The sequence below is a fragment of the Aquarana catesbeiana genome, linkage group LG07 (assembly GCF_042186555.1).
Source record: "Aquarana catesbeiana isolate 2022-GZ linkage group LG07, ASM4218655v1, whole genome shotgun sequence".
NCBI classification, from domain to species: Eukaryota; Metazoa; Chordata; class Amphibia; order Anura; family Ranidae; genus Aquarana; species Aquarana catesbeiana.
In genome coordinates this window covers 2,495,407-2,510,538 of record NC_133330.1, presented here as the reverse complement: position 1 = coordinate 2,510,538, position 15,132 = coordinate 2,495,407, and the positions used below count along the sequence as shown (strand labels likewise).

Below are 15,132 nucleotides of genomic sequence, written 5' to 3'. Positions count from 1 at the left end.
CATTACCCAACTTCAGAGATTAACAATGGCGGGGAGAGATCGATTGTGAGGTGGTTTGAACTGGAGAAGGAGCTCTCTAAGAAAATATTTAAAAAAATTAAATTTCTTCCTCAGTTTAGGACAATATGTATTCTTCTACATTTTTTTTTAACCAAAAACATTGCAATAAGCGTATATTGATTGGATTGTGCAAAAAAGTTATCGTGTCTACAAAATAGGGAATATATTTATGGCATTATTATTTTTAAACTAGTACTGGCGGTGATCTGCGATTTTTAGCGGGACTGTGACATTGCAGCAGACAGATCAGACACATTTTTGGGACCATTGACATTTATACAGTGATCAGAGCTTAAAAATAGCCACCGATTACTGTTTACATGTAACTGGCAGGGAAGGGGTTAACACTAGGGGGGCGATCAAGGGGTTAAATGTGTTCCCTAGGGAGGTGTTTCTAACTGTGGGGGGAGGGGACTGACTGGAAGAGGAGAGAGATCGCTGTTCCCAATCACTAGGAACAGCACATCTCTCCACTTACCTGTCAGAACGGGGATCTGTTTACATTGACAGATCCCCGTTCTGGCTCTTTGTCGTGATCGCGGGTGGCCGACGGACCTCGCAACCGCCGGCATCAGGTCCTGCGCCTCCGGTGGCACGCGCCTATTGTGGCTGTTAAAAGGAGCCAATGTACAGAAATGATTCGCGGGAATGAACCGACCTGCTGCGGTATAATGACGGCGGCTGGTCGGCAAGTGGTTAAGAGCTCATTTACACCAAAGCGCATGCGTAATGTGCTGATGCGTTTGTGAAGTAACGAGCTTTCAACTTAAAAAAAAAAAAAAAAGTAACATGCCAGCTGTAAATTATTGTAATTAATAATCAGCAAAGCATTGCTGCAATAAAATCCTCTGTGGCCCCGTTTTGTATCTACAGGTTTCAGAAACGCCCTTCTAACGCGCATCGTACGCGTTTTGCCATTAAATGTTAATGGTGTCCCAAGCATGGGTAGCGGAAGCACATTTGCTGCGCATTTTGTCATGCTGCGAACACACCAAAAAAGTGCTTCTTTAGGGCATTTTGCTGCCCATAAGTCTGCCCTACCTGGAATGTGCGTTAAGGCGTGAAAAACGCGCGGGAACGCGGAGATGTAAATGGGGCCTGAGCATTCTACCTGGCTGTCATCCAGAAAGCGTCAGTACTTTGCGCTCCAAGGACAAGCACGCAGTTGTCAGAGAACGCCCCGCTCTGGTTCGGGGTCGGCACCTCAAAGCACTGAAGTCAAAAGGCAGCCAGGTGAGCAGCATTTCCAGAGAATAACCCCCCCCCCCTCCCCCCACAGTTTATTTATCAGAAGTTCCCTTTAAGGCGGGGTACTCAGAATATGGAAGCGGTGAAAATCACGCACACACCACGGAAAGGGGATTTTTGTCATCAACTGAAAATAAAACCTTCTGAATGACTTTTAGTTCTCACTAAGCGTAGCGCAGTTCCTGTTATCCGAGGCGGCCTGGCGCCGTGCCCAGCCTGGAAACTGAACCCGGCACTCCACTGCCGTCTGAGGCGTGCAGCGGGCACATATGCGGAGATCTGGCACGCCCCCAGCCCTATGATACGAGGAACACCGTGTCCATGGCGAGGACAGCCTCACGCTGTGCGAACGTTACATAACACGCCGACACCGCGTGTCCTTATGTAAAGAACCCACCTGATGTGCCAGGATGTAAATGTTGTGCCCCACATTGCGGGGGGAGGCGGCGTGATCCTCACAGCTCTCCCCCTCTTCGAACTCCACCTCACCCTGAAGATAAGCCTTCTTTATCACCTCCACCTGGATGAGGGAAAAAAACAGAACAGCGTTCTTAAAAACATCGATCGTCCAATGATCTGTCACCTCGCCAAGGGAGATAATCCCGCTAACAGACAACGTCCTCTAATGTACGTTCGATACATTACATAAGTGATCGCATCTCCTACATTCAATACATTCGTTACATAAGTGATGTACAATGTATCAGATCCTGTCCTGTCTCTATGTACATTGTATCCATTCAATAAAATCCATTTATAACACCAGTATGACTGAACCTTTAACAACGGGAGCCAAAAATCATAATTAACCCCTTCAGCTCCCCATAAACTTTACCCCCTTCATGACCGGGACATTCATTGCTGTGCCAACTGGTAATTGCAAGGTCATGCGTCACTGAAAAAAAATATAATATAATATAATATAATAATATATATATATATATATATATATATATATATATATATATATATATATATATATATATATATAAATGTTTTCTGATTATATATATTATACACATACACTTATTGGGATTATTTGTTTTTTTACCATGGGCATGTAGCAGAATACATTACCCCCCCACCTGCTGGTTTATGATGCCCCCTAGGACCCCTAATTTACACCCCCCCACCTGCTGGTTTATGATGCCCCCTAGGACCCCTATTTTACACCCCCCACCTGCTAGTTTATGATGCCCCCTAGGACCCCTAATTTACACCCCCCCCACCCACTGGTTTATGATGCCCCCTAGGACCCCTATTATACACCCCCACCTGCTAGTTTATGATGCCCCCTAGGACCCCTAATTTACACCCCCCCCCACCTGCTGGTTTATGATGCCCCCTAGGACCCCTATTTTACACCCCCCCACCTGCTGGCTTATGATGCCCCTCTAGGACCCCTATTTTACACCCCCCACCTGCTGGCTTATGATGCCCCCTAGGACCCCTATTTTACACCCCCCCACCTGCTGGCTTATGATGCCCCTCTAGGACCCCTATTTTACACCCCCCCACCTGCTGGCTTATGATGCCCCTCTAGGACCCCTATTTTACACCCCCCCACCTGCTGGTTTATGATGCCAACATTGAACGCCAGGCACGATGACAGCCAACCACACTTGCGTTGATAGTTTATATTCATATGTTGCAAAGGCAATTAAAACTTGTAATTTGAAAGTAGAAACCAGTTAGACAGGTCCTCTTTGTAGAGCCTATGTGGGGGGATTTTATGGCTTGCATTGCACAACCCGCTGTGTCAGCATTAGATGAATGGAGCAGCCCCCTCTCTCCGCCAGTTACGGGTTCTCAGCAATCCACCCAAAAATAGGGACTTCCTAGGAAAAGTTGTTGGCCTGGAAGGAAGATCTTCCAACATCAACGATCCCAGAGAAAAGGGAAACTTTGCTCCGCCCCCCAATATAGAGACCAATTACTGTACAGAGATATTCTTCCTGGGAAGAAGGTGATTCCCCCCCCCCCCCCCCCACCTCCATTCCCAAAACTCACCAGCTCTTTCGGCCTCATATTGTACAGAATGCGCTCGGCGTTCTCGCTGTCGTGTCGGCTTTCCATGATAGCGAGAAGCAGCTTGGAAGCGTTATTCTGCGGAGAAAAACAACATTAAATCGAGCAGCACGAGAGCAAAATTTAAAAAAAAAACCTGTCTCAGGAAGCCGCGGACATGTGACGCTGAGCCTCCGTGATTGGAAGAACTGAAATCCAATGAAAGGGGTGGAGCCTGGGGCTGTCAGGCTGGGGAGGAAGGAGCTAGATGATGCCGGATGTCCTCCAGCCAGGAAATGGGGCGGGGCTTCTAATACACAGACAGTGTGCAGTGACAAAGGAAGTTGTTTTATTCCAGGAGAGGAGCCGATACACCTGTGCAAGACCGAAGGGGAGGAGCCGGTACACCTGTGCAAGACCAAAGGGGAGGAGCCGGTACACCTGTGCAAGACCGAAGGGGAGGAGCCGGTACACCTGTGCAAGACCGAAGGGGAGGAGCCGGTACACCTGTGCAAGACCGAAGGGGAGGAGCCGGTACACCTGTGCAAGACCGAAGGGGAGGAGCCGGTACACCTGTGCAAGACTGAAGGGGAGGAGCCGGTACACCTGTGCAAGACTGAAGGGGAGGAGCCGGTACACCTGTGCAAGACCGAAGGGGAGGAGCCGGTACACCTGTGCAAGACTGAAGGGGAGGAGCCGGTACACCTGTGCAAGACTGAAGGGGAGGAGCCGGTACACCTGTGCAAGACTGAAGGGGAGGAGCCGGTACACCTCTGCAAGACTGAAGGGGAGGAGCCAGTACACCTGTGCAAGACTGAAGGGGAGGAGCCGGTACACCTGTGCAAGACTGAAGGGGAGGAGCCGGTACACCTGTGCAAGACTGAAGGGGAGGAGCCGGTACACCTGTGCAAGACTGAAGGGGAGGAGCCGGTACACCTGTGCAAGACTGAAGGGGAGGAGCCGGTACACCTCTGCAAGACTGAAGGGAGACAAGTGTGGAATGATCAACACTGGAAGTGGAATACAATTTTCCTGGGAAAAAACTTCCCTTCCGCATTAGAAATGTGATGTAACCAGAAAACAGAGCAGAACAAATTCATTGCACACAATAAATAATACACAGGAAGCAGTCACTGCTATGGTGCCTAGGCACCCCATGACCCCATCCTGCTGCACTGTACAAGAATTAAAGGAATTTTCCTCACCCACTTCCAGGCTCGGCCTTTTCTGACGCTTTTGTTTACATGTAAAAATCTGTAATTTTTGCTAAAATATTACTTCGAACACCCAAACTTTTTTTTTTTTCTTAGAGGTCTGGAGAATAAATTGGTGGGCGTTGCAAATTTTTATGTAACACGGTATTTGTGCAGCGGTTTTTCAAATGCAATTTTTTTGGGGGAAAATACACTTTTGAATTTTAATGAAAAAAAAAAAAAAAAAAAAAAATGTCATGTCGAGTAAAGGGATACCAAACATGTCACGTTTAAAATTGCGTATGCCCGCGCAATGGTGACAAACTACGTAAATTTTACTATCAACATATGACACTTTAAAAGCCTTTACTGGTTACCACTTTAGATGTACAGAGTAGGTCTGGTGTAGACAAATGACCACCTATGATATGACATTCGTGGGGATACCTCACATGTGTGGGATGATTGTTGTAAACATCCCCTGTGACAGTAATAGGAGGTGACAGGTCCTCTTTATGGAGAGATCTGGGGTCTATAATGAATGTAAACATTCCATGTGACAGTAATAGGAGGTGACAGGTCCTCTTTATGGAGAGATCTGGGGTCTATAATGAATGTAAACATCCCATGTGACAGTAATAGGCGGTGACAGGTCCTCTTTATGGAGAGATCTGGGGTCTATAATGAATGTAAACATCCCATGTGACAGTAATAGACGGTGACAGGTCCTCTTTATGGAGAGATCTGGGGTCTATAATGAATGTAAACATCCCATGTGACAGTAATAGGAGGTGACAGGTCCTCTTTATGGAGAGATCTGGGGTCTATAATGAATGTAAACATCCCATGTGACAGTAATAGGAGGTGACAGGTCCTCTTTATGGAGAGATCTGGGGTCTATAATGAATGTAAACATCCCATGTGACAGTAATAGGAGGTGACAGGTCCTCTTTATGGAGAGATCCGGGGTCTATAATGAATGTAAACATCCCATGTGACAGTAATAGGAGGTGACAGGTCCTCTTTATGGAGAGATCCGGGGTCTATAATGAATGTAAACATCCCATGTGACAGTAATAGACGGTGACGGGTCCTCTTTATGGAGAGATCTGGGGTCTATAATGAATGTAAACATCCCATGTGACAGTAATAGGAGGTGACAGGTCCTCTTTATGGAGAGATCTGGGGTCTATAATGAATGTAAACATCCCATGTGACAGTAATAGGAGGTGACAGGTCCTCTTTATGGAGAGATCTGGGGTCTATAATGAATGTAAACATCCCATGTGACAGTAATAGGAGGTGACAGGTCCTCTTTATGGAGAGATCTGGGGTCTATAATGAATGTAAACATCCCATGTGACAGTAATAGGAGGTGACAGGTCCTCTTTATGGAGAGATCTGGGGTCTATAATGAATGTAAACATCCCATGTGACAGTAATAGGAGGTGACAGGTCCTCTTTATGGAGAGATCTGGGGTCTATAATGAATGTAAACATCCCATGTGACAGTAATAGACGGTGACAGGTCCTCTTTATGGAGAGATCTGGGGTCTATAATGAATGTAAACATCCCATGTGACAGTAATAGGAGGTGACAGGTCCTCTTTATGGAGAGATCCGGGGTCTATAATGAATGTAAACATCCCATGTGACAGTAATAGGAGGTGACAGGTCCTCTTTATGGAGAGATCCGGGGTCTATAATGAATGTAAACATCCCATGTGACAGTAATAGACGGTGACGGGTCCTCTTTATGGAGAGATCTGGGGTCTATAATGAATGTAAACATCCCATGTGACAGTAATAGGAGGTGACAGGTCCTCTTTATGGAGAGATCTGGGGTCTATAATGAATGTAAACATCCCATGTGACAGTAATAGGAGGTGACAGGTCCTCTTTATGGAGAGATCTGGGGTCTATAATGAATGTAAACATCCCATGTGACAGTAATAGACGGTGACAGGTCCTCTTTATGGAGAGATCTGGGGTCTATAATGAATGTAAACATCCCATGTGACAGTAATAGGAGGTGACAGGTCCTCTTTATGGAGAGATCCGGGGTCTATAATGAATGTAAACATCCCATGTGACAGTAATAGGAGGTGACAGGTCCTCTTTATGGAGAGATCCGGGGTCTATAATGAATGTAAACATCCCATGTGACAGTAATAGACGGTGACGGGTCCTCTTTATGGAGAGATCTGGGGTCTATAATGAATGTAAACATCCCATGTGACAGTAATAGGAGGTGACAGGTCCTCTTTATGGAGAGATCTGGGGTCTATAATGAATGTAAACATCCCATGTGACAGTAATAGGAGGTGACAGGTCCTCTTTATGGAGAGATCTGGGGTCTATAATGAATGTAAACATCCCATGTGACAGTAATAGGAGGTGACAGGTCCTCTTTATGGAGAGATCTGGGGTCTATAATGAATGTAAACATCCCATGTGACAGTAATAGGAGGTGACAGGTCCTCTTTATGGAGAGATCTGGGGTCTATAATGAATGTAAACATCCCATGTGACAGTAATAGGAGGTGACAGGTCCTCTTTATGGAGAGATCTGGGGTCTATAATGAGTGTAAACATCCCATGTGACAGTAATAGGAGGTGACAGGTCCTCTTTATGGAGAGATCTGGGATCTATAATGAATGTAAACATCCCATGTGACAGTAATAGGGGGTGACAGGTCCTCTTTATGGAGAGATCTGGGGTCTATAATGAATGTAAACATCCCATGTGACAGTAATAGGAGGTGACAGGTCCTCTTTATGGAGAGATCTGGGGTCTATAATGAATGTAAACATCCCATGTGACAGTAATAGGAGGTGACAGGTCCTCTTTATGGAGAGATCTGGGGTCTATAATGAATGTAAACATCCCATGTGACAGTAATAGAAGGTGACGGGTCCTCTTTATGGAGAGATCTGGGGTCTAAAAGATCCCAAATCCCTCCTCAACCCTTAAAGTCATTTAAAACGATGGGATCGGTGAGATCGGAAGCTTTTGATTTTTAAATAACGGCGCCAATTACATCTGGGGAACCCGGAAGTGAATCTATACAATTAAATGTAGCATGTTTAATCTTTTGGATAGTTGTTAATAAAAATGTATACCTTCATCACCGACTTGTCCTCATGGAAGTGTCTTTGTGGTTTCCACAAATTGTCTTCCTGGAAGTGAGGTCAGGTCATGGTTCCGGGTTATCATACTCCCGGCTGTGTTCTGGTGACGGAAGTGCCGGCTGGCCCCGCGGGTCTCCCAGTGGGAAGGGAGTGCCTGAGAAAGCCACAAAAAAAGGGGGGGGTTCCCCTCCAACTGCTTGTAAAAGCAATCCAGTGGCTCGTTCACCGCTTGAATTGCTTTTACAAGCGAGCCGACCGCCGGGTCTAAACAATAGCGGGCGACGCCCACAGCTACACATCGCGGTATAACCAATAGAAGTCCAACAACGTACCGGTAAGTCGCCGGTCGGGAAGTGGTAATAAATACAGTCAATTCCTCGTATTCACAGAACTCTTAGGTTCACAATGAAGAACACACGGGCACAGGGAGTGTCCCTTGAAGCGGTAGGTATCGGCCTTTACCAGGACAGGCGCTCCCAGTGCCCAGGACAAGGATCTGCAGTCCGCTCATAATGCACAGAACGGGTGCAGCACCCTTGTGCCCGTTTTCTTCCCACTTTCTCCAGCTGCCCACAGTCGGCATGGAGTGTGCACTGCACATGCGCAACCAATTGCTTGCTTAATGGTTGCCTGCCACTGGAGCGTGTGGTGAGGGAGGTCGCCCTCCCATTGCTGTGCCTGGGGCGCCCTCCCCTCCTGCCCACCCCTTGTACCGGCCCCCTGTCCACATCCACCCCAAAAAAAAAAAAGTGAAAAAAATTTATAGGGATGAATGAGCCGCTAGTTGAAGACTATACCCCGTCCACAGGTTTGGAAGAAGGGGAGTCACCATGACAGGAAGTGATAGAGACGTCACAGTGACGTAAACCCTCCCACAACCCACAACTCTGGCCAATGGCTTTCTTTCTAGCAGCTAGAAGGTAGTTGCCTGTGCACGGTGCGATTCTGATGTCTGCTGTGGGTGGAGAGTGGACATCCTGGAGTGCGGAGTGACGGTCAGAGCAGACCTGCCCAACCCTTAACCACTACACCCAGGGCGCCTTCCCCTCCTGCCCACCCCCCTTGTCCCAGCCCTGGTAATAAGCCATCGCCCTGATGCCAAGCACCCCCCATTCCCACTTCATGCCACGCTGCCCCAAGTCTCAACAATAGGGGGGGGCTATGACTCAGCAGTATGATACCCCCGACATCTCCATTAGTCATTTTAGGAGCGCCCGTTGCCCTGAGCAGATATTGTGCGCCCGTCCCAATGTACACAACTGTCACTTTAGTCACTTCACACTCTTCATGGCACCTTCGGGCAAAGGAAAAAATAAAAAATGTGTGTGACCCTGACATCTGGTAAACTGCCCCTCCGAGGCTGGGAAGGGACTCAGAATGCGCCCCTCCACCCCATAAGAGGAATGCAGCTCAGCCCCGAGCGACTCTCAGGTGATTTCCAGAGCGATAAGGAAGCACATTCCTATTCAAATCTACAAATTGGTTGAAGTGCGTCGGTTCTGAAAAAAAAAAAAAAAAAAAAAACAATCAAAATTCTAACAGAGATAGGTTTGTGAGCGGTGGACCATCGTCCGGGGGGGGGGGGGGATTCTCCCTACTAATGCATTAGATGAGGCTCTTCTAGAACCCAATGTGCCCCCCCCCCCAAAAGAAAAGCTTCAGAACTGGCAAATTAAACAACCCCCATGCCACGTGCCCAGAACCCCCACCGCTGGCGAAGTTACCGTTCAGCTTCTCGATTTTCTAAGCTTTGACAAAGCTGGAGCAGAGAAGCCCCCCAAAACGCGTTATAGTTTGTTTTCACCACCCCACAACGAACAAAGGGGGCTGCACCCCAATGACATCAAAACTGTCAACAGTTTGATATGCAGGACACTCTATATTCTTCTACCCTAGGGCCTCCTCTAAATGCGTTTCGCCCATCTGGGTTCAGTTGTAGAGATATATTTTAGGATGAGTGGAATGCATTAGAGGGACGTAGTTTGTGCTGCCTGTCAAACCTTTGTGATGTCATCGCACTTTGGCCCCTTTCTTTGTTGGGGTGTGTACTGCCTGGAAAGTGGGAGGAGCTCCCTGGATTTTGGCACCCGGCTGGCTGCATTGTTGAGATAGTAGTGAGGATTTTGAATTTTTGTTTTCCCAAATTCATGTTGGCCAAAACATTCATTAGTATGGCGCTAACGCATTTCACCCATCCAAGCTTATATAGTTCATAGCATAAGGTCAGTTAAACGCGTTCATGGCATAAGGTAGGTGAAACGCGTTCATGGCATAAGGTAGGTGAAACGCGTTCATAGCATAAGGTAGGTGAAATGCGTTCATGGCAAACCTAGCATGGAGGGATATAATGTGTGTGGCCCCTTCCTTTGCCATGTACTACATGGAGAGTGAAGCGGCTCCTGGACTTTGGCCCCCGCCTGGACATATTGTGGAAGGACAAAAATCGGGAAGCTTAATGTGGTGAGGATTCCAAATTCTTGTTTTCACCAGAATATGGATAAAATCTGGACTGGTTACTTTTAGCGATCCTTTTTAGCACTGGCCAGACATCACTCCACCCATCTACATGGACCTCACCAACACAATAGGGAACTGAAGTGCAGAAAGGTGGAGTTCCTCCTTAAAGTGGAGTTCCGGCCGAAATATGACTGAAGATAATAACACCCCTAGTCATGCCTCGTACAATGTAACAAAGGTTTGACCAGTTCTCTATCTGTGCAGCATCCTTTCCTTACTTTATGAAGTTCCTGCACAGGGCGGCCATCTCCAGTGTGGGCACCTGAAGCCACAGTGTGCTCTTTCCTGGATTCTGTGCATGTTGCCTACCCAGCACGCACCTGCCGATCTCGCACACGTGCAGTGCAATTTTGGTCAGCATGGCACGGCTAAGCCAAGCCGACCAAGAATTTCCATAGACGCCAATGTTAAATGTTACTGGAGCCATTTTTAGTGCAAAGCCAAGCTGGCCAAGAATTTCCATATAGACGCCAAGCTGACCAAGATCTCCCAAGAGCCAATGCAAAACCGGAAATGACGCACAGGCGCCGTGGCCCCCTAGAGGAGGAACTGAAATTAGATATAGGCATAAATCGGGTAGGTGAACAGAAAAAATAAAAAAAATAAATTGTCAATTAATTTTAAGGATGCACATTAGTGTTGCATGGGGAGGAGTGAAAAGTGTGGGTGGAGCTCCGCTTTAAGTCCCCTTTAGCTGACCAATTCCAACCAATCCATGAAGCGGATAATCCGGATGGCATCTCAGTCCAGGAAGTAGATGGTGACCCTGGAAGATGCCTGAACAAAGATGGCGCCGTCCTCCTGGAGGGGAGATCAGAAAGCGGGATTGATGACAGGTCCTCTCTAAGAATGAAGAATGAGTGAAAGCCGCTGATTGGAATTCATACCAATGAAGATGAAATACCGGTCACGTGACATGACTGCGGATTCTCAGACACAACAACACAACTTTCCTGTAAGTCCTTCCAGCAAAGCATTTGCAGCGACAATGTGTGGCTCCTCCCCCGCGGAGGACTCATGTGTGGCTCCCCCCCCCCCGGAGGACTCATGTGTGGCTCCTCCCCCCCGGAGGACTCATGTGTGGCCCCCCCCCCCAGAGGATGCATGTGTGGCTCCCCCCCCCCGGAGGACTCATGTGTGGCTCACCCCCCCCGGAGGACTCATGTGTGGCTCCTCCCCCCCCGGAGGACTCATGTGTGGCCCCCCCCCCCGGAGGATGCATGTGTGGCTCCTCCCCCCCGGAGAATTAACAAACGTCTCTTTGAGAGGTATTGTTATGTGGTTACATAACCGACGCCATGTGCCAGGAGCTGTACTTCCTGTTCAGTAACAAATCTTTGGCAGCTTCAGGATTTCACAGATCACTTAAAGTTCCCAGTTTGGTGTCCGGCAATGCCGAGTGCTCACAGTGCCGGGAAAAAGTATTCATACCCCTTGAAATCTCCCACATGTTGTCATGTTACAAACAAAAATAATGTATTTTATTGGGATTTTATGTGATAGACCAACACAAAGTGTCACATAATTGTGAAGTGGAAGGAAAATGATAAATGATACAAATAAATATGTGAAAAGTGTGGGGGAGGGGCATTTGTATGGCGCCCCCCGGAGTCAATACTTTGTAGAACCCCCTTTCTCTACAAGTCTTTTTGGGGATGTCTCTACCAGCTTTGCACATCTAGAGAGGACATTTCTGCCCATTCTTCTTTGTAAAATATCTCAAGTTCTGTCAGATTGGATGGAGAGCGTCTGTGAACAGCAATTTTCAAGTCTTGCCACAGATTCTCAATGTGATTTAGGTCTGGACTGTGACTTGGCCATTCTAACACATGAATATGCTTTGATCTAAACCATTCCATTGTAGCTCTGGCTGGATGTTTCGGGTCGTTGTCCTGCTGGAAGGTGAACCTCCGCCCCAGTCTCAAGTCTTTTGTAGACTCTAACAGGTTTTCTTCTAAGATTGTCCTGTATTTGTCTCCATCCATCTTCCCATCAACTCTGACCAGCTTCCCTGTCCCTGCTGAAGAAAACCATCCCCACCACATGATGCTGCCACCACCATGTTTCACGGTGGGGATGGTGTGTTCAGGGTGATGTGCAGTGTTAGTTTTCCCCAGACATAGCGTTTTACTTTTAGGCCATAAAGTTGAATTTTGGTCTCATGTGACCAGAGCACCTTCTTCCACATGTTTGCTGTGTCCTCCACATGGCTTCTCACAAACTACAAACAGGACTTCTTATGACTTTCTTTCACCAATGTCTTTCTTCTTGTCACTCTTCCATAAAGGGCAGATTTGTGGAGAACACGACTAATAGTTGTCCTGTGGACAGATTCTCCCACCTGAGCTGTGGATCTCTGCAGCTCCTCCAGAGTTACCATGGACCTCTTGGCTCTTCTCTGATGAATGCTCTCCTTGCCCGGCCGGTCAGTTTAGGTGGACGGCCATGTCTTGGTAGGTTTGCAGTTGTGCCATACTCTTTTCATTTTCCGTGAGATGACAAACCTGGATATTACCTTGTAAAGAATAGCTGTGACATCACTGGGCTGTACATAGCAGGGAGCAGAGCTGTGGGAGGGGCCAAGCAGGCTCTACCCACTACAGAAAAATTGAAGGGGCAGAGACCAGACCAGCCCCCCCTGCACAACAAGAGAGAGCAGAGCTGTGGGAGGGGGATGATGCGTCTATTATTTGGGGGGTGGGGGGGGGAGATGGGTATATTATGTGGGGGGGGGGGGGGGGAGAGAGATGATGCGTCTATTATGTGGGGGGGGGGGGGGGGGAGATGGGTATATTATGTGGGGGGGGGGGGGGGGGAGAGATGATGGGTATATTATATGTGGGGGGGGGGGGTGATGGGTATATTATATGTGGGGGGGGGGGTGATGGGTTTATTATATGTGTTAGGGGGGTGATGGGTATATTATGGGGGGGGGGGGTGATGGGTTTATTATATGTGTTAGGGGGGTGATGGGTATATTATGGGGGGGGGGGGTGATGGGTATATTGGGGGGGGTGATGGGTATATTGGGGGGGGGGGGGTGATGGGTATATTGGGGGGGGGGGGGGGTGATGGGTATATTGGGGGGGGGGTGATGGGTATATTATGGGGGGGGTGATGGGTATATTATGGGGGGGGGTGATGGGTATATTATGGGGGGGGGGGGGGTGATGGGTATATTATGGGGGGGGGTGATGGGTATATTACGAGGGGGGGGGTGATGGGTATATTACGGGGGGGGGTGATGGGTATATTACGGGGGGGGTGATGGGTATATTATTGGGGGGGGGGGTGATGGGTATATTATTGGGGGGGGGGGGTGATGGGTATATTATTGGGGGGGGGGGTGATGGGTATATTATATGTGGGGGGGTGATGGGTTTATTATATGAGTTAGGGGGGTGATGGGTATATTATTGGGGGGGGGGGTGACGGGTATATTATTGGGGGGGGGGTGATGGGTTTATTATATGTGTTAGGGGGGTGATGGGTATATTATGGGGGGGGGGATGGGTATATTATGGGGGGGATGATGGGTATATTATGGGGGGGGGGGATGATGGGTATATTATGGGGGGGGATGATGGGTATATTATGGGGGGGGGATGATGGGTATATTATGGGGGGGGGGGGTGATGGGTATATTATGGGGGGGGGGGGTGATGGGTATATTATGGGGGGGGGGGGGTGATGGGTATATTATGGGGGGGGGGTGATGGGTATATTATGGGGGGGGGGGTGATGGGTATATTATGGGGGGGGGTTGATGGGTATATTATGGGGGGGGGGATGATGGGTATATTATGGGGGAGGGGGGGTGATGGGTATATTACGGAGGGGGGGGGTGATGGGTATATTACGGAGGGGGGGGGGGTGATGGGTATATTACGGAGGGGGGGGGTGATGGGTATATTACGGAGGGGGGGGGGTGATGGGTATATTACGGAGGGGGGGGGGTGATGGGTATATTACGGGGGGGGTGATGGGTATATTATTGGGGGGGGGGGGTGATGGGTATATTATTGGGGGGGGGGGGGTGATGGGTATATTATATGTGGGGGGGTGATGGGTTTATTATATGAGTTAGGGGGGTGATGGGTATATTATTGGGGGGGGGGGGGGTGACGGGTATATTATTGGGGGGGGGTGATGGGTTTATTATATGTGTTAGGGGGGTGATGGGTATATTATGGGGGGGGATGATGGGTATATTATGGGGGGGGGGGTGATGGGTATATTATGGGGGGGGGATGATGGGTATATTATGGGGGGGGGATGATGGGTATATTATGGGGGGGGGATGATGGGTATATTATGGGGGGGGGGGTGATGGGTATATTATGGGGGGGGGGGTGATGGGTATATTATGGGGGGGGGTGATGGGTATATTATGAGGGGGGGGGTGATGGGTATATTATGGGGGGGGGGGTGATGGGTATATTATGGGGGGGGTGATGGGTATATTATGGGGGGGTGATGGGTATATTATGGGGGGGTGATGGGTATATTATGGGGGGGGTGATGGGTATATTATGGGGGGGGATGATGGGTATATTATGGGGGGGGGGGTGATGGGTATATTATGGGGGGGGGATGATGGGTATATTATGGGGGGGGGGTGATGGGTATATTATGGGGGGGGGATGATGGGTATATTATGGGGGGGGGGGTGATGGGTATATTATGGGGGGGGGTGATGGGTATATTATGAGGGGGGGGGTGATGGGTATATTATGGGGGGGGTGATGGGTATATTATGGGGGGGTGATGGGTATATTATGGGGGGGGTGATGGGTATATTATGGGGGGGTGATGGGTATATTATGGGGGGGTGATGGGTATATTATGGGGGGGGTGATGGGTATATTATGTGAAGAGCTCCATGTGGTTATAGAGAACAATGTCAATGGAATGTAACATTTACTCCCAGGAATATTATGAGTGAAATGAGTTAATTAGTAACATTGTATCAGCG

General features: G+C 48.5%; 1 protein-coding gene across 3 annotated transcripts in view; it reads right to left on the bottom strand.

Annotated features, from left to right (window-relative positions):
* LOC141102610 (inositol 1,4,5-trisphosphate-gated calcium channel ITPR1) overlaps nt 1–15,132 on the bottom strand; it is a gene marked incomplete at its 5' end in the record, with an annotated part of 103,394 nt that overhangs the window by 25,767 nt on the left and 62,495 nt on the right. For all 3 annotated transcript variants that reach the window (XM_073591513.1, XM_073591514.1, XM_073591515.1), the window contains 2 exon segments: nt 1,706–1,828; nt 3,319–3,414. In XM_073591513.1, the coding sequence (XP_073447614.1) occupies nt 1,706–1,828; nt 3,319–3,414 (219 nt within the window).